This window comes from Erinaceus europaeus, chromosome 6, assembly GCF_950295315.1.
Source record: "Erinaceus europaeus chromosome 6, mEriEur2.1, whole genome shotgun sequence".
NCBI classification, from domain to species: Eukaryota; Metazoa; Chordata; class Mammalia; order Eulipotyphla; family Erinaceidae; genus Erinaceus; species Erinaceus europaeus.
The window spans coordinates 12,723,257-12,743,631 of NC_080167.1; the positions used below are offsets into that span (position 1 = coordinate 12,723,257).

Here is a 20,375-nt window from a genome sequence, read left to right on the forward strand (position 1 = left end):
AAGTACTTTGCTTTATATGGTTCACCCTTCCTTACCTCCTTTTATTCAAATAAGGAAGATGAAGGTATATTTTATACTCCCTGGTCAGCAACAGTAATATATTCTTTTAATAATAGTTAATCACTGACCATAAAAATGTCATACATCATATAAGTATACATTTATTTTGTGTTGGATATTTGATAACTTCTTAAAAGTTAAAATTCCTGATTCAGTTCATGTTTCAAGCTGTTTATGATGAATACAGTGTCACAAACCTTTAAAAATTTGTTCAATGAGACCCTTAAAATATTTCACTTGGATAGTATGCTGCTTTGCCATTATGTGACCCAGGTTTGAGCACGCTCCCCACCACATTGAAGGAAGCAAACAAACAAAAACCCAGCATTTGTTCTATGTAATATGAAAAAATCTCTACTAGAGTAGTTTCCTAGGAGAAATACAAATAGTGATTTTTTTTTTTGAAATTTATTTCATCTAAGAATTCATTTTTTTGAAAATATTTTTTAGAGACATAAGGACATGTTGAGCATAGGTAACTCCTTTGAGAAGTGTTTAGATCATGAAAGGAGGCTTGAGGGTCAGGCTTTAATATCCCTTATTTACTGGAATCTGAAAGAAGAAAATTTCATTTATGGGGGTTGGGCGGTAGCGGGTTAAGCGCACATGGCATGAAGTGCAATGACTGGTGTAAGGCTCCCGGTTCGAGCCCCCGGCTCCCCACCTGCAGGGGTGTTGCTTTACAGGCGGTGAAGCAAGTCTGCAGGTGTCTATCTTTCTCTCCTCCTCTCTGTCTTCCCCTCCTCTCTCCATTTCTTTCTGTCCTATCCAACAACAAACAACATCAACAACAATAATAACCATGACAAGGCTACAACAACAAGGGCAACAAAAGGGGGAAAAATGGCCTCCAGGAGCAGTGGATTCATGGTGCAGGCACAGAGCCCCAGCAATAACCCTGGAGGCAAAAAAAAAATTTTTTTTTCATTTATAAGACTAGTAAGGATTGATGGAGGCAACAGAAAGTCGATCAGAGTGCTTGGGAGCCAGATGGTCACTATTTATTTATTTCTTTATTTATTTTACTTAGCTTGTGAATTCTTGTTTTATTTTCCAAATCTGGATATAGTTTTTGTTTGGATTTGCATCCCCCTCATTATCCTCTTACCTGTTTGGCAGTCATATAAATCTATATGTCAGATATTTCTACTCAACACTTTTTTTTTTTCCATCAGCAAACACTAGCTGTGGGCTGCCTCTAAAAATGCTCCGAAAGACGCCCATCTATACCTGTGGCACATATTTAGTGATGCTGGTTCCCCCTCCAGGGGGGTCTGGTAGCTCTGCCACCCGCTCTCTTTTTGGTGGAACTAGTGGTTTATCGTCTTTAAAGAGTAAGTATATTTTATTTGTGCATATTCCTTAATTTGTCTCAAACTTTGAAATTTAAAACCTCTCTAATAACTATTTAATTATTCAGTTTACTTACCATTACTTGCAATAATTCTCTGATAACAACAAAAGCCATTCTCAATATTATTTATAGGCTAAGAGCAAGTATGTAGATGATAAAACAGTATTTTATTTATTTATTTTTTATAAACACCATTCCCATTACCAAAAGACTGTGTCCCATCCCAATATAAAACAGCGGTATATTTTTTTAAAAAAAACTATTATTCTATAAAATTACTAGAAATATTAAGTTTAGGAAAATTTTATGTAACAAAATAATCTACTACCTGATTATTTACTGATGACACATCAGGAGCTCTACCTACTGTGATAGAATTCTAAAGCTATTAAAAGAATTATGTGCAGTGCTTTGAGGATACATGTACAAGAGAACTTATAAAAGTATAATAGTATATAATATGTGCAGATAGTCATTAATGTTAAGTATGCAAATTCTTTTATGAAAGTGAGAGGAACATAATAATTAAAGTAGTATGATTGTGGCTTCAGAGGGGGAAAATAGTTAAATAAAAGAGTTTTTTAAAAATTGCCACTTTGTAAAGCTTTTTCTTTTGAGTCATCACTTAATCCCTCTAACACTGTTTCCCCACTTTAATAAGTAAAGGGAGACTATATCTCACACTATTGCTTGATGATCACATATATTAAAGTTGTGGTATTTCATTTTTAAAAAATATAGTTCATTATTAAATTTAGGAAGATATTATAGACTTATATATGCATTTTGTCTTTTTACTACCTCCAGTAGATTAAAAAACAAGTATTTTATGAAAGTTTTATTATAAGCCTAAGTAGATTTGAAAAGTAGATTGATCCTGGTTTTAGTGTTTATTAAATGCTTTCATGCTTGTTTCCACAGTCCTAGCCTCTAGCTTGGTGTATAATATTTCGGATGGTCAGTTTACAAATCGTGCGGATCTCATAGATGCTGCTGGAAGCTCACTGGGGCGTGGTGCTCTTGTACCAGGATTAGGTAAGAAATATATATTCATATTTCCAAAGAAAATTCAAGGCTTTAGCAATTTCTATGACAAATATTTCTGGCAGTTCAGGGGGCTAGTGCAGTAGATAAAGTATTAGACTCTGAAGTATGAGGTCTTGGGTTCATTCTTTGGCAGCACATGTACCAGAGTGATGTCTGGTTCTCCTCTTTTTTTTTTTTTTTTTAATACTTATTTATTTATTCCCTTTTGTTGCCCTTGCTGTTTTATTGTTGTAGTTATTGATGCCGTTGTTGTTGGATAGGACAGAGAGAAATGGAGAGAGGAGGGGAAGACAGAGAGGGGAAGAGAAAGATAGACACCTGCAGACCTGCTTCACTGCTTGTGAAGTGACTCCCCTGCAGGTGGGGAGCCGGGGGCTCAAACCGGATTCCTTATGCAGGTCCTTATGCTTTGCACCACCTGCACTTAACCCGCTGTGCTACCGCCCGACTCCCTCTGGTTCTCCTCTTATCTCCCTCATTAATAAATAAATAAATAAATAAGTAAATAAATAAATCAATCATTGTGGTATTCTAGTTTCCATGAAAGAAAGATATATATTACATATGTTTATGTATTTAATCAGAGCACTACTCAGCTCTGGCTTGTGATGGTGTGAGGGACTGAAGCTGGGACTTTGTAGTCTGAGGCATGAGAGTCTCTCTGCATAACCATTATGCTATCTTCTCCACTCAACATTTTTCTTTTTTTTAACCAGAGCACTGTTCAGCTCTGGTTTATGGTAGTGCGGGGGTAGGGGGGATTGAACCTTGGACTTTGAGGCTGTACACATGAGAATCTCTTTACATAGCCATTATGCTATCTACTCCTGTCCAGGATTTTTTTTTTTATCATACTGTTAAGTTTGAGGACTAATATAAGAAATATCCAGATGTGAAATTTTCCTGTGCAGATTATTGAAGATGTTGACCAAGTTGTATGATGCCTATAGTAAACTCTCAGTTAATGCTATAAAAAGGTTAATCTCTTATTCAAGTCCCTGCTCCCCACCTGCAGGAGGGAAGCTTTACAAGTAGTAATGTTCAGGTGTCTATCTCCCTGTCTGCTCTTGACTCCTCTATCTTTATCCAGTAAATAAAAATAAAGTTTTATCTCATAAGGAATTAGTATGCATGTTACCAGAAAATTACTATTACTGAGGTTTCTTTTATTTGTGCACATTTCTTAATTTGTCTCAAATTTTGAAATTTATGAAAGTTTTATTGCAAGTCTAAGAAAGTATGGGAAGTATAGACCTAAGTTTTAAATTCATTTACTTAGATATTTATATTATATTACCATTAATTAATCCTGTTGTACTTGGGTTCTATTCTAAGGATCTTAAATGCCTTTTGAAATTAAAAACATCACACAAAAGACTAAGAACTATCTATTCTTTGAGACTTGTTCTGTTCTCATATAGGAGATGAGCAAAATTAGAAATTGAGCCCTGTCATCTTTACTAAATGCTAATGAATTATTTTGTGAAGTATAAGAGTAGGGGTGGGCATGTCAGCACTGAGAAGATGCCTCACCTGGCCCTACCCTTCCTTGGCATTGTTGTATAGATATAGATGAGGACATACCAGCAGAATAAAATGTGATCTTTTTTTGCAGGTGCCTGCTATGACACAGTGAACAACATGCTGTGGACATGTTCAAATGACTATATTGATCAGTGGTGTAATCCTGGAAATCAGGCTTTTCATTATGTCTGTCAGAGACTTGGGGTCAGCCACATCATCACTGAGCCCAAAGGTAAGGTGCATTCACTGTCTTGCAGGAAAAGATACTCCTCCTTGAATTATAGAGTCCAGTGTTGTTAGTAATATCATTATCTGATTAATTTTTAATTAAGCAAATTGATATATAAATAAAACATTTCATGTAGTCCATAGTGTGTGTGTGTGTGTGTGTGTGTGTGTGTGTAGCCTTGCACATATGAGATTTCGTTGCTCCCAGTCTACTTTTTCATTCAGTTAGTGGGATGGAGGAGTCACCACAGAACTAGAGTTTCCCCCATTGCTGTGGCACTTCTATGTGGTGTCAGGACCTGAAAGCATATATGACATTTGCCATATCTTTCAGTCCTACAGATTTTTTTTAAAAAAGAAAATTATTAAAACCCTTTTGATCCCCAGAACTTAGGTACAGACTTGCTTCTTTTACTAGGACTGTTGTCAGCATGGATTCTGAGATAACCTGGCACAGATTCAAATTCCTGCTCTAGCACTTAGTAGCTGTGTCACCTAGAGGGAGTTAATCTCTCTGACTTCTGATTTGCTCTATAGGGCAAGGAAAAAGATTTCTTCAGCAAGAGTAGAAGATAGTCTCTTCTTTTTTTTTTTTTTTTTTAAGATTTTTAAAGTATTTATTCCCTTTTGTTGCCTTTGTAGTTTCGTAGTTATTATTGTTGCTGTTACTAATGTTGTTGTTGGATAGGACAGAGAGAAATGGAGAGAGGAGGGGAAGACAGAGAGGGGGAGAGAAAGAGAGACACCTGCAGACCTGCTTCACCTCTTGTAAAGTGACTCCCCTGCAGGTGGGGAGCCGGGGGCTTGAACCGGGATCCTTACGCTGGTCCTTGCACTTCGTGCTGTGTGCGCTTAACCCGCTGCACTACTGCCCGACTCCCGGGAAGATATTCTCTTCTAGTGTGCACCCACCTTTTGTAAACCAGAGATCTGTTCCATGGGGGCTGCCCATAGAGATGTATTTCCTCACTGAGTTTCCTTTTATCTTCTAGAAGAAGCTATAACCACTAATGAGGTTATAAACCAATTACTGCACCATGTTGGTGCGATGTGCATACACCAACTCAATCTTCTTGCTACCAACCCCAATCTTCCAATCACAAGTGTCTTGGGCAAACAGCATCCAATTGAAGCACATCATCTGAGCAGTATTTGTGATATTATGGAGAAGGCCATGGTTAATGGAGACACCTGTATTATACGCTGCATTCTCGTTGTCTTTCAGGTAAATGCAGTTTTAAAATACATAGTAGAGAAAATGAAAGAGAAAACTTGACTTTAGTCAACTAATTTTTTTTTTCTTCTAGGCATATTTATTTCTCTTGACTCAATGTCTGTAATACATATATTTTTTTATTTCTTTATTGGGGAATTAATGTTTTACATTCGACAGTAAATACAACAGTTTGCACATGCACAACATATCCCAGTCCTCCATACAACAACACAACCCCCACTAGGTCCTCTGTCATCCTTCTTGGATCTGTATTCTCCCCACCCACCCACCCCAGAGTCTTTTGCTTTGGTGCAGTACACCAATTCCAGTTCAGGTTCTACTTGTGTTTTCTTTTCTGATCTTGTTTTTCAACTTCGGCCTGAGAGTGAGATCATCCCATATTCATCCTTCTGTTTCTGACTTATTTCACTTAACATGAATTTTTCAAGGTCCATCCAGGATTGGCTGAAAACAGTGAAGTCGCCATTTTGTATAGCTGAGTAGTACTCCATTGTGCATATATACCACAACTTGCTCAGCCACTCATTTGTTGTTGGACACCTGGGTTGCTTCCAGGTTTTGGCTATTACAGATTGTGCTGCCAAGAGCATATGTGTACACCGATCTTTTTGGATGGATGTGTTGGGTTCCTTAGGATATATCCCCAGGAGAGGAATTGCAGGATCATAGGGTAGGTCCATTTCTAGCCTTCTGAGAGTTCTCCAGACTGTTCTCCACAGAGATTGGACCAATTGACATTCCCACCAGCAGTGCAGAAGGGTTCCTTTGACCCCAACACCCTCTCCAGCATTTGCTGCTGTTACCTTTTCTGGTGTATGACATTCTCACAGGAGAAGTGGTATCTCATTGTTGTGTTTATTTGCATTTCTCTGACAATCAGAGACTTGGAGCATTTTTTCACGTGCTTCTCAGCCTTTCGATCTCTTCTGTGGTGAATATTCTGTCCATGTCCTCCACCCATTTTTGGATGGGGCTATTTGTTTTCTTGTTGTTGGGATTTGCAATTTCTTTATATATTCTGGTTATTAGCCTCTTGTCTGATGTATGGCATGTAAAGAACTTCTCCCATTCTGTGAGGGGTCTCTTGGTTTGGGTAGTGGTTTCTTTTGCTGTGAAGAAGCTTTTTAATTTGATGTAGTCCCATAGGTTTATGTTTGCTTTAGTCTTCTTTGTAATTGGATTCGTTTCACTGAAGATGTCTTTGAAATTTATGCGGAAAAGAGTTCTGCCAATATTTTCCTCTAAGTATCTGATAGTTTCTGGTCTAACATCCAAGTCCTTGATCCACTTGGAATTGACTTTTGTATTTGGTGAAATATAGTGGTTCAGTTTCATTTTTCTGCATGTTTCAACCCATTGTTTCCAATATCATTTGTTGAAGAGACTCTGCTTTCCCCATTTAATAGTCTGGGCACCTTTGTCAAAGACTAGATGTCCATAGGTATGGGGGTAGTCAACTAATTTCTGCCAGAAGGAAAATTTAATAGTGTTACTGTTTTTCTTTCAGTCTTAGCACATTCTAATCATGTAATGAGAATTATCATCATATTCATTGCCCTGCGGTTAATGGAATATTGCTATATGTAGCTCATTGTTATTAATAGATGTAAAATATTTACTATAACTATACCATTAAACAATAGAAAAATTGTGGTTAAAAATTCACTTGGGTATCTATTCATATAGTGATCTACCATATAGTCTTCATAGGGATAATTTTATTCTCAGTAGAATTAGCATTTTAGATACCTCTTATGTTTCTGTAGGTGGTATTTAAATTTTTCTTCAGCCCACAAACTGAGAGGAATCGAGACATCATCCGACGGTCGGGACTGCTTCTTTGGCAGTTGTTGATGGCACCGAAAGATCAAATTTGCCCAGAAATTCAAAAGGAAGTCTGTCTTGCCATCAGGTAAGTAGTAAATGATTTTCTTAATGTTTTCTGCAAAATGTTTCTCCTGGGTGCAGCACTGTAGTCTTCTCTTCACACTGATGGCACAGATGTTTCTTACTGTGTTCCACAGTCAGAACCCTATGCAGAGGATAATTTAACAGGATAAGGGTTTGTTTACACCTCTTGCCCTTCCCAGATGATCGCACCATTGTTGTTCCTGATCCCATCTTTTGGATCATGAGAAAACACACACACACACACACACACACACACACACACACACACACGGATATTTTGACTTTTTGCAGGTATGCAGGTAGGTGCTTTTCTCTTTTGGAAAGAGAGTGTGGCAAAGTAGGTTATGACTCTGGTCTTTGCTCTGACACTTAACTTGCTCTGTCCTTGACTTGAGACTTTTGTTTCCTCAGGTGCATAATGGGCATAAAATTGTATTCACATTGTAGGTTTGTGAGATTCTAATAAGATAAAGGTTATTGCAAAGCACTTAACAGTAGTAAAAAACTGCTTAAGCCCTTCTTATATAAGAAGATAAAAGTGATGGGTATTTACTGTTAATTTAATCAGTCAGTAGACTTTTCTTTTAAATTTTTATTATCTTTATTTATCTATTGGATAGAGACAGCCAGGAATTGAAAGAGAAGGGGGAGATAGAAAGGGAGAGAGACAGAGAGACACCTGTAACACTCTTCACCACTTGCAAAGCTTTCCCTCTGCAGCTGGGGGCTCAAACCTGGATCCTTGTGAATTGTAACATGGGCACTCAACCAGGTGTGTTACCACCCAGCCCCATTGGTCAATAGACTTTTTTTTGTTGTTGTTTTATATTTTTTTAGTGCAATGAACTTTTATCCAACAATGTAGCCTTTCTGTGATCAAGTGTAATTTAGTGAGGTTATATTCAATGGTAAGCATAAAGGGAAGAGACACTTTTCCTTCCTTAATAGGTTATGTTTAGGTTTCTTTCTGTTGATAGCATTAAGCCAACTATTGAGATCTAGTGTGATGAAGTGTACTCACTGTCTTGGCTGGGGTTTCATGGGATATACACATATTGAAGCAATTACAGAAGCCAGACCTTCCACCTTCTGCATCCCACAATGACCTTGGGTCCATACTCCCAGAGGGTTAAAACATAGGAAAGCTATCAGGGGAAGGGAGGGGATACGGAGATCTAGTGATGGGAATTGTGTGGAGTTGTACTCCTCTTATCCTATGGTTTTGTCAATGCTTCCTTTTTATTTTTTATTTTTTAAAAACTTTCTAAATGGCACATTTTAAAATGAGTCATTAGAGGAGAGCCAAACAATGTCTTATTCATACTTTCTTTTACCTTTATCTATTTTCACATTTCCTGAATAAAATAACTTGAGATCAGTATAAATAAGTAGATAAATAAATACAATACAATAAAATGAGCCTGTCATTGCAAGTTAAACATGATAAAAAAGAAAGAATCCTGGCGCTGTTTGTAATACTATTCTTCTTGCCCTTATGAAAAAGCTGAGAATTACAGAAATTTCTCAAATGATGTTTTGTGCAAAATCGGGTTAGTTAGCTTGACTACCCTGACTTTATAACTCAACGCTCTTTGGTCAGTCCTGTATCTTGCTGAGATAGATAGGTAATCATTTTGATAACTCATAGATATGAGGAAAGTGATACCATCTATTAGAGAGACAACTGGAATTTATCAGGACAGTAAATTTAGGCTTAAGTGATTTTTAAATAATAAAAACATTTCCATTTTATTTGATCATACTGACATCTTTAATAAAAATGTAAGTAAGCATTTTGAGTCTTAACTTTCCTGTAACATTTGCTCAAAAGATTTTTTTTTTTTAACTTTTTTGTCATTTCAGCTCTGGTTTAAATATTTTGTACCCAGGTGAAACTGAAATCAATAACTTGCTTAAGCTGGTTTTAACAGAAGGTAAGAATTATCCTTGAATAACTATCAATTTTTTCGTCCAATAAACAACTGGCTATTGAGAAAAATTGCACAATTGTTGTCTATCAGTTATTTATGCTATACTGAGACTCCAGGTTCAATCCCAGGTGTTCTCTCTCTCTGTCTCTTTCTTTCTCATTAAAATAGATAAAGTACAGTCAAGACAACTCACTTGGGTAGTGCGGTTGCTTTGTCATGGACATGAGCCAGCTTCAAAGCCCCACGCCCATCACACTAAAGGAAACTTCAATGCTATGGTGTCTTTCTGGATCTCTATGTCTGTCTTTCTATCTAAAAGAGTTGGTCTGGAGCAGTGAAGTCCCATTGATGACCAAAACAAATAAGTAGGCATTTTAAGATAATAGATAAAATTTCTTCATATCTGTTGTTCAGCATTATTTAAATTTTTTTAATTTAAAAATATTTTAAAATATCTGTGCATATGTCAACACTGTTCCAGACTGAAAGCAGAAGCCACATTTTCTGTATCTTCAAGCTTTATAAACTTCTTTCCATCATCTTCATCTCTTATAATAACAAAACCTGACCTAGATGTTCAATGAAGGTTGAAGATAATAACTGTTAGAGGACTTCTAAGCTAGTCTTTTCCCCCCTACACATTAAAACTCCAGTCTTTTGGGGGCCGGGCGGTGGTGCAGGGGGTTAAGAGCACGTGGTGCAGAGTGCAAGGACCCGTGTAAGGATCCCGGTTCTATCCCCTGGCTCCCCTCTGGCAGGAGGGCGCTTCACGGGTCGTAAAGCAGGTCTGCAGGTGTCTGTCTTTCTCACCCCTTCTCTGTGTTCCCCTCCTCTCTCCATTTCTCTCTGTCCTGTCTAACAACAGCAACATCAATAACAACAATAGTAATAACTATCACAATGATAAAACAACCAGGACAACAAACGGGAAAAAAATAGACTCCAGGAACAGTGGATTCGTAGTGCAGACACCGAGCCCCAGCAATAACCCTCCCATCTTTTTTTATTTAATTATTTTCTTCATATTTTTTATTTGTGATCAGAAGATTGTAAAATTATAGTATATAGTTCATCACCACACCTACCACCAAAGTTCTGTACACATACACTCCCACCTCCCAAAGGCAACCACCATAGTTATCACAAGTGTTAGAAACAGTTTGCATGCTTTTCTCTCTCTCTGTCTCTCTCTTTTTTTTGTTCGTTCTTCTTATTCAAGTGTATCAGATCACTAGATTCCACATGTGAGTTAAACCATCTGGTAGTTGACTTTCATCTCTACTAATTTTGATAATCACAATCACTCCAGTTCCATCCATTTTTCCCAAAGGGCACAGTATTATCTTTTTTGATTATAAAATAGAAATCCATGGAATATGTATCCCATAACTTCTTTAGCCATTTTTCTGTTGATGGGCATTTAGGCTGCTTCCACTCTTTGGCTATTGTGAACAATGCAGCTATGAACACAGGGTTCCATATGTCCCTTTCAGTTAGTGTTTGAGTGTCCTTTAGATAAATGCCTAAGAGTATTATTGCTAGGTCATAAGTAAAACCCAACTCTTGGGAATAAACAACAAAATTCATAACATTAAAGCCACTGCATTTATAAGAAACATTCAATTAAGGAATTAGAAATTACACTTTATGATATAGTAAGAGGGTAACTCCACTTAAAGCAAGGTATACTGATATTTAAGTCTGACTAGTTGTGCTTTCCTCCTCCTCCTTCTCCTCCTCCTGCTCCTCCTTCTCCTCCTTCTCCTCCTCCTTCTCCTCCTTCTCCTCCTTCTCCTCCTCCTTCTCCTCCTTCTCCTCCTTCTCCTCCTGCTCCTCCTTCTCCTCCTCCTCCTGCTCCTCCTGCTCCTCCTGCTCCTCCTGCTGCTCCTCCTCCTGCTCCTCCTGCTGCTCCTTCTCCTCCTGCTCCTCCTTCTCCTCCTCCTCCTGCTCCTCCTGCTGCTCCTCCTCCTCCTGCTCCTCCTGCTGCTCCTCCTGCTGCTCCTCCTCCTCCTGCTCCTCCTGCTGCTCCTCCTGCTGCTCCTTCTCCTCCTGCTCCTCCTGCTCCTGCTCCTTCTGCTCCTCCTCCTCCTCCTCCTGCTCCTCCTGCTCCTCCTCCTCCTCCTCCTGCTGCTCCTTCTCCTCCTGCTCCTGCTCCTCCTGCTCCTCCTGCTGCTCCTCCTCCTCCTCCTGCTCCTCCTCCTGCTCCTTCTCCTCCTGCTCCTCCTGCTCCTCCTGCTCCTCCTCCTGCTCCTCCTCCTCCTACTCCTCCTCCTCCTCCTCCTCGTTTAAGTTCATGTGCCCCTAAATTGTTGGTATGTTGCTTATTTAAAACTTCTAAAAATCCTATCAGTTTTCAAAGTGTAATTGCCAGAGTATTTTATTAAGTTTTGTTTTCTGTTAGGAGAGAGAAATAGTGGGCTTTCCCAGCTGAGGGATGTGATCTTAACCAATTTAGCTGAACAGCTTCAAAACAACCGGTTCGGCAGCGAAGAGGATGATCATTACAGGTGACACTGCCTATATCATTCACTGCTAGTCTTTTGTGTTCTTCTCAGTAGTTAATTAACGTTTAAGTGATTCACCGATGTTAGTCTCCTAGAATGTAACTAGCATATTAAAGCTAAAACATAGTTAAAAAAAAAAAAAAAAAGGCCACTTGTAGCAGTGGATTTGTAGTGCAGGCACCAAGGCCCATAATAACCCTGGTGGCAAAATAAATGAAGTTAAGCCAAGGCTCAGTTGAAAGATAATTCCCATAGTTGCTCTAAGAAATGGTAATTTCAGTTATCACTTGAGCCTGGTTTAAAAGGTAGTTGGCAAAAATAACAGATGGAACTATTTAAGAAATTTTGGTGGAGGGCAAGATCCAAATTGTTGATCTGGGAGAAGTGGTTTTCTTTGTTATTCACATATTAGACCTAGATTGTTGGGCAGCAGTTTGTTTCTGTAAGTTTTATTTAGATGATACATGTAGTTATTAGCATCATTACGAAGATGACTTGCTTAGAGCCAGTTATTTTTGTATTTTCTATTATCTAATTACATAAATAATGTAAGTTTTAAAATTATATTCTATATGAAAGTTATAGATCCAGCTATGCAAATTTAACCTTTTGGATACTTCAAAGATTTTGATTTTTCTGCTTATGTGTCTTGGTGGAGTAAAATTGCTTGACTGAATTTGGATGTTTTCATTGTTTTCAACCATGGAGATTTTCCTCTCCTATTAATAAACCATAAATATCTTACATTTTAAAGACTAAATGATGAACTTCTACACTACATTCTGAAGATTGTTGTACGAGAATCCTGTATCTTAATCACCAAGTGCCAAACTGTCTCTAAAGATGATTTTCAAAAGCTCCTTTCAACTGTGCCTGTAAGTAAAATGTGTCCAGTCACAGCAAAAGTGTTATCACTGTTAATTGTAAGCTACTAATCCCTCCAGTAAAGAAAAAAATTAAAGAATTTAATAAAAAAAAGTATATCACATCTCCCTTTTTTCTTGTACAGGATTGATGTGTATGTCCATGTAAACTGTGTAAAAACAGAATAATAAAATTACTTATTAATTTATTAATAAATATAAGTTTATTAGTAAATGGTTATGCATAGCTTAGAAATACAGAATTAGACATGTCTTTTGGATTCTTAAAATATTTTAATTTTTTCTGGTTAATTGTCTTGGTGCAGTAAATTGCTTGACTAAATTTAGATGTTCTCACTGTTTATAATAGTGGAGATTTTCTCTCCTATTAATTTGCATCTATTTTCTAAATCATTGTTTTAGAGAAAATAATAACTCAAAGATTCTTCTAAGGATTAGGGTCGAGTTTTCCCTAATGGGGTGGTGTGGGGTGAGGTGGGGACAGAACTAATAAGAAGCAAAAGTTGAATGATTAGTGAGAATTATCTAGCAAAAGGCAGAAAGTTATGGTAAATGTATCAAGTTATGTATTGAAAGCCATATGCAAATAGACCATTAGAAACTAACCTGGTCTGTTCTCTATCCTTTTCTCTTTTGCCTGATCTGTCTAAATCTTTTAAAAACATGAGGATTACAGATCTCTTTTTTTCAGTAGAATTGAGATCATTTAAATGCCCTTATTTGTATTAAAGGCTGCATCCTCCTGCCTGCGCTATCTGATGGCAGTTCAGAACCACCTTCTCAGTAACACTATTTTGATTAAGCCTGATGAGAATGATGACAGTGACAACTCCTTGCAGGGAGAGACATTGAAGGTACAGGTAAACACCAAGCTTTATTCTAACGATGCTTTCTACCCAGTGTGTAAAGCACAGCTTAACTGGCTAAATGTCTGTGTATTATGATGTCAGATTTCACTTTGTGGTGTTTATTTTTGATAGATGATATTAGGCCACTCATTTCATAGGTTTTTATGTCATTACACAGTGGTTACCATATTTGTGATACTCTCATATGTGTCATCCATGTACACCTGTCAATCTTTTCTTGACTTTGTTTATGTTCATTTTTTTTTTTAAGATCTGTAAGATATGGCACTTACAAGTGATCTCATGCATGAAAGTTTTATGGATAAGTAAGCCTGGGAGCATATCATTTTTAATAATTTTTATACTTTGACTAGTTTATTATAGTCTTTTGATTCAAACTACTATAAAAGTGGTAATATTTATATTGAGTAATTTTAAGCCTATAATTTCATTTTCTTTATTTTAAAATTGATTTCTGTGTAAAACCCAATAACTTGTTCCCATGTAGCCATTTCTAACAGTATAAACTTTTTTTTTTTATAGTGGTGGTGGTTATAACTTTGACAGATGCTCAAGGTGGTGTTTACATTGCTTCTCAGAATTTCATCTTTGTGTGACAATAAAAGACAATAATAAGAATTTAATTCTTCATTAAAATGTTGACTAAAACATACTGAAAAATTAATAAAATGTTGACTAAAACATACTGAAAAATTAACTACAGAAACCATAGTTAAGCATAAAAGCCAGTATAAACTCTTTTCTTATTGTAGTGTATATACCAGATGCCTGCTACTCATATTTATGAGTTTATCATTATATAATAAGTTTTTAAACAGGTAGAAATGTATAAAATAATCATTTAAATTGCTAATACTATGTAATTCTTAAATCTTGGTTTTCTAATCAGTAAAATGGAATAGCAGCATCTTTCGTATAAGGTTGCTGTAAGGACTAGCTAACCAAGGCACACATGATGTTACAGGGTATGCAGTCAGTAGATGACACTGAATACGATTAGTATGGCTTAAAGCATGGTTTACCTCTAGCTTAATCAATTCAGAATTCATACAGTTTAGAGAAATAAAAATATCTTAATAATAGCACAAAATACACTAGAACTCCAAGTGTGGTAGTGTTTTCTATTTGAGAGGCTAAGCTTTATAAATCCTTTTATTATTTTTTAAAATCTACTTTTAATTATTTATTCATTCTTAATCCACAGAAAGAAGTTCTCAATAAAAGCAAAATAGATTTGACAAGATAGTATCTCTGAGAAAGATAAAAAACACAGACTGCCTAGTTAGATGAATGTATCTTTCACAGAAAATAAGACTTAACAATTCTGCAGAGGGGAACAGTTTTTATTTTATTTATTTATTCCCTTTTGTTGCCCTGGTTGTTTTATTGTTGTAGTTATTATTGTTGTCGTCATTGTTGGATAGGACAGAGAGAAATGGAAAGATGAGGGGAAGACAGAGATGGGGAGAGAAAGACACCTGCAGATCTGCTTCACCTCCTGTGAAGCGACTCCTCTGCAGGTGGGGAGCCGGGGCTCAAACCGGGATCCTTACTCTGGTCCTTGCGCTTTGCGGCAAGTGCGCTTAACCCGCTGCGCTACCACTGGACTCCCAAGACTTAACAATTCTATGATCTTAAGTAGTGCTTCTTTAGCAAATTATTTGGTATTTATACTCCCATGAGCTCTATAATCCTTTTTTTTTTTATGCTTAAATACCTATGATTGCTTGCTACTTTAATTGGAGTTCTTAACTTGCTGTTTTTAAATGTAATGATTTTATAACATTAAGTAAAAAGGTCACTTGTACTGTTTCAGAATGTTGTGTTTTTGTCCCATTTTATTCACCGCCTCTACATGCGCCTTTTATTGTTCTGTTTTTCTCTTTAGCTATCCTCATACCACCCAAGGCAATCTTTCACCTGGACAGTTTCTGGGCTGGCCACCGGGAGCGCTCTTGTGCTGGAGGGGATGGGAGAAATGCCTTTTCTCCTAGGGATTCCTGTGCTCCCCGTGAAATACTGAGTATTTCTGTCAGCACTCCAGACTCCTTAGCCTCCCAAATCAAATTATTCCTTACCATCCAGTCGGAACTTATTTGGGGCTTATTCTGGCCATCTCATTATTTCATTTGGAAATGCATCATTTAATACATCTGTTCATGGTGTCATTGTGAGTGTTCATTTATCACAAAGCTTAAAAGTAACGTTATTATATTTTCTACATAGGAGCTAAAGGTCAGTATTTTGGCTCTTGCCACCCAGATCCTGACTGGATGTGATGAAGTATTGGAAATGCTACAGCAGGTTACAACTGCCCTCATAAATAGTGACGTAGCTGACCGTGAGCAGAGGTGAGAAAAGAGATCACAATCTGTTACTTATTGCCATTTTGGAAGAAGAATTGGTTCATGAAAGTGAAATATCTTAGAACAAACCATCATATATGTATTTAATGAAGAGGGATTTTTGTGAGAACAGGTTGAAATGAGAAGAGTTTCAAAACCAAGTACACTTGAACTCTATTAATGCTTTTATATGAGATTAGACTTAATAGTCATCATCTAAGGGAAGAGAGACTATGGTGAGCAGCTTCATTTCTGACATTTGAGTCCTCTGCTGTCATCACTCTCAAGTTAATCATAGTTATCTAGCTCATCCCTATGATCACTTAGTTTCTTCCTGTTAAGTACTGTGAGGTAGGGAGGGTAGAAGTGACTTAGTGATAACAGATAGTAAAGTGCTATACAAAAGACAACTACTGGAGATTTTTCTCTGATTTTCTTCTCTTTAGAAGTAAAGCTATTTTTCACCCTCCCATCATAATTACTGCTATGAGTTAACTTCTAGAGAAGTGTAATGTACTGCATTGTTGATTTTAAAAGGATTTGTTTATTTATTTTTATGAGGGGGGAGGGTGAGAGACACAAGAGCACTCACTGTTCAGTCCTGACATGTGGCAGTGTTAGGCTTGAACCTTGACCCTTAGACATACATGCAAGTCTTGTGCTTGAGCACACATAGCACACTGAACTAGCTCACTGTTAAACATTGGTGACTTTAACATTCGAGCTGCTGATCTGAAACAGTCATAAAGTGTAAATTTCCCTTCAGGGACCATGTCTGTCCCAAGCCCCTATATCTCACTCACTTGTAGAAGGTAAATGGACAAATTGGAACTGAATACAGTATAATCCAGATAACTGGACTGAGGCCTATTAAGACTGCTAGCACATTGTAAAATTCTGCCCTGGGGAGGAGTTACAGTCTTTGATATTAGGTCTGTTTCTGGATTCAACTCTAAAAGTCCCAACTAGCTTTAAATAATTTACATAACCCATAGCTATCTATTTATCTTTATTTTTAACATTTATTTTTTATTGGATAGAGACAGAGAAATTGAGGAGATAGAGAAGGAAAGAGACAGAGACACCTGCAGCCCTGCTTCATCACTTGTGAAGCTTTCTGCCTGCAGGTGGGGACCAGGGGCATGAACCTGGGTCCTTGTGCACTGTAACATGTGTGCTTAACCAGGTGCACCACTGCCTGGCCCCTGTAGCCCATATCTTTCTTAGGAAGGGTCACACACTTTAATTGTTCCAGCAGAGGACTGTGATATTAAGAATGTGATTTTTAGTAATCATTTTGCAATACAGTGATATATCTGTTAAATACTTTGAATTTACAAGGTGGTACATGTCATTTATATATCAACTAGAAAAACATGGTTTCAAAAACAAGACCTGCCTGCCTCTATGTCACACATGATCCCGTTTCTTGAAAACTGAGGAGAGGGTATCACTGGTATGGTCAGGTGAATCAATAATATATCACCTACTATCTCCCTATCAAAAACTTAATACAGCGCAATAACCTGCAGCTCCAGAGTCAAGAGAACCTAGGTGTAACCACCTAGAGAAGCCATTTGCATTGTAGTTCCTTTTTGCAAAGCACTTTGAAGATCTAATGAAATGCACTATGTAGACATTTTGGCAAAATTGCCAATTGAGATGAAATCTTTTACTAGATTTCTTTTTTCTTCTTTTTCTCTCTCAATGGTAGAAGGTGGAAAATAAGTGTATTGAATTGCTGTAATTAGTAAGTGCCTGATTAGTTCAAGGAGATGCAGTAGAAGGCAAATTTGTAGACTGAATTGCTATAAGTATTTAACTAGTTCAAGGAGATGCAATGCAAGAGAATTGGTCAGATAAAAATGATGTTAGTTCCTTTATCACATGATTGAGAATTGCTTAGGCTGTGTTTTCTTAAACTTTTTATAGGTTAAAAGGCTTGGAACAAGTTACTAAGGCTACTATGCTTGGTCACCTTCTTCCAGTGTTGTTGACTTCTCTGATGCATCCAAATCTACAGACTTTAACCATGGCTGATGCCCTGATGCCTCAGTTAGTGCAGCTGGTACTCTATACCAGTCAGGTATGATCCCTGGTATGCCCAGGTGAACCACTCTTCACCATGTGTCTGTGTGCATTCACTGGAGACAGAGTAAGCATAGCCATGTCTTTCTGAAGCCAAGGGAAAAAGGGGTGAGATGAAGATGAGTATGCCATAAAGATAAACTAGAATGTATGGAGAAAATATTTGTCTGCCTAAATTAATTACTACAATATTTTCATGAGTTTTAGTGGTGGGTTATCTATACAAATGCTAATCATTATATTTAATCTCCTGAATACTTGCTCATTATTGGTAACTAATATAAACTATATGTTTCATTCCAGGATTGAACAAAATGTTAGGTTGTTTTAGTAGCAAAGAATTTCTAATCAAGGAGGGCAGATTAGGAATGTAAAAAAAAAACAACTCTAATCTTAACTCTAGTACTAAACAGGTAACTGACAGCACTTAAAAGCATGATTTTATGTTTTATGTTTCAGACGGCTTTGCTTCTTAAAACTCAGTGTCCAGTTTTTGCAGATGTGGGCTGTTCCCCATGTGGCACATCAGACCAGAAGGGCAGACTATTCCCCGAAGAGAGGTGAGGGATGTGCTTCCCTACAGGAAACCCTTCCTTGTTTTCTTGTGAAAACCTGGTGTTACTTTTTCCTCAGTGCTGCAGAAACAAAACAAACAAATAGGCCTTCTAGAAACTTGCCTAGTGTTTTGTTTAGAGAAATGACTTTTAACAAGGATTTTCCAAGTGGGAAAAGAGACTTCAGGATCAGAATTTTATAGATGGTAATTATTGATTTGTAGATTTATAAGAAGAGATGAGAGTAAAATTTGCCACAGATGAAGAGATGAGTTTAGAATCAATAAATCCTCACAATTGATGATCAGTAAAATAATCCCTTAGCTAAGCACTGTGGTAGTATCTTAAGTTAAAAGATTCCTACCACATGGCCAGCTATTACACATATAGGCATTTATACAAGAATAAATATAGACATGATGAAAATTCATTAACAGCTACAGTTAGAATGCCCCCAAGCTGGACTGACAACTAGCTCACTTGGACAGTGCGATCCTTTGTCGTATGTATGACCCAGATTCAAACTCTCTACCTCCCCCGCCCCTTTTGCCTCCAGGGTTATCACTAGGCCTTGGTGCCTGCACTATGAATCCAATGCTCCTGGGTTTTTTCGGTTTTGTTGCCCTAGATGTTTATCGTTGTCATTATTGTTGTTGTTATTACTGTCATTGTTGTTGAATAGGACAGAGAGAAATCAAGAGAGGACAGGAAGACAGGGAAGAAAGATAGACACCTGCAGATCTGCTTCACTGCTTGTGAGGCGACCCCCCCACAGGTGGGGAGCCGGGAGCTTGAACTAGGATCCTTATGCAGTCCTTGTGCTTTTGCATCATGTGCGCTTAACCCTCTGCGCTATTGCCTGCCCCCCTCTTTTTTAAAAATTTATTTTTAATTTTTAATATTTATTTATTCATTTTTGTTGCCCATGTTATTTGTTGTAGTTATTATTGCTGTTATTGATGTCGTCGTTGTTGGATAGGACAGAGAGAAATGGAGAGAGGAGGGAAGGACAGAGAGGAGGAGAGAAAGATAGATACCTGCAGACCTGCTTCACTGCCTGTGAAGCGACTCCCCTGCAGGTAGGGAGCCGGGAGCTCGAACCAGGATCCTTAGGCTGGTCATTGTGCTTTGTGCCACGTGCGCTTAACCCACTGCTCTACCACCCAACTCCCAATATTTATTTATTTATTACTGGATAGAGACAGAGAAATTGAGAGTGGGTAGGATATAGAAAGGGAAAGAGACAGAGAGATACCTGCATCCCTGCTTCACCACTCGTGAAGATTTCCCCCTGCAGGTGGAGGAGACGAGGGGCTTGAACCTGGGTCCTTGTGTACTATAACATGAGTGCTTCACCAGGTGTGCTGCCGCCTGGCCCCACCTCTCTCCCCTCTCTATCTCTATTTTTAAAAAAAAGAAGAAAAGAAAACAATATAACACTCTGAACTAAGAAGCAGCTCAAATGTCTATCAAGTGAGTGGACAAACAAATCGTTTTTTTGTCCATACAATTTAGTCCTATTCAGCACTAAAAAGGAATGAACAATTGATACATGCAGCAGCATGGATGAATCTCCTAATACTTCTGCTGAATTACAGAAGCCAGATTCCCCCCCAAAGTATATACTGTACTATTCCATTTATATAAAACTCCAGAAAATGTATACTAATTTCTAGTGACAGAAAGCAAAGAAATGATTTCCTTTGTTAGTGGGGAGTAGGAAACTTTACAGGTATGTGCATATAGTCAAATTATGAAAAATAATCAAATAAAGATATTGATCAGAGAGGGTTTTCAGGTTTCTCTAGAATAGTGGGTTCTCCAGTTAAGCCTGCGCAG

General features: G+C 37.6%; 1 protein-coding gene across 5 annotated transcripts in view; it reads left to right on the forward strand.

The window, feature by feature from the left end:
- The window catches only part of HECTD4 (HECT domain E3 ubiquitin protein ligase 4), a 224,176-nt gene that overhangs the window by 94,958 nt on the left and 108,843 nt on the right, over positions 1-20,375 (forward strand). For 3 of the 5 annotated variants that reach the window (XM_060193062.1, XM_060193063.1, XM_060193065.1), the window contains exons 9-20: positions 1,236-1,394; positions 2,336-2,449; positions 4,077-4,217; positions 5,206-5,438; positions 7,217-7,362; positions 9,225-9,295; positions 11,694-11,799; positions 12,551-12,671; positions 13,412-13,540; positions 15,776-15,900; positions 17,827-17,980; positions 18,442-18,542. In XM_060193062.1, the coding sequence (XP_060049045.1) occupies positions 1,236-1,394; positions 2,336-2,449; positions 4,077-4,217; positions 5,206-5,438; positions 7,217-7,362; positions 9,225-9,295; positions 11,694-11,799; positions 12,551-12,671; positions 13,412-13,540; positions 15,776-15,900; positions 17,827-17,980; positions 18,442-18,542 (1,600 nt within the window). The remainder of the gene's footprint in view (positions 1-1,235; positions 1,395-2,335; positions 2,450-4,076; positions 4,218-5,205; positions 5,439-7,216; positions 7,363-9,224; positions 9,296-11,693; positions 11,800-12,550; positions 12,672-13,411; positions 13,541-15,775; positions 15,901-17,826; positions 17,981-18,441; positions 18,543-20,375) is intronic. The other 2 variants (XM_060193064.1, XM_060193066.1) reach the window with 1 other exon arrangement.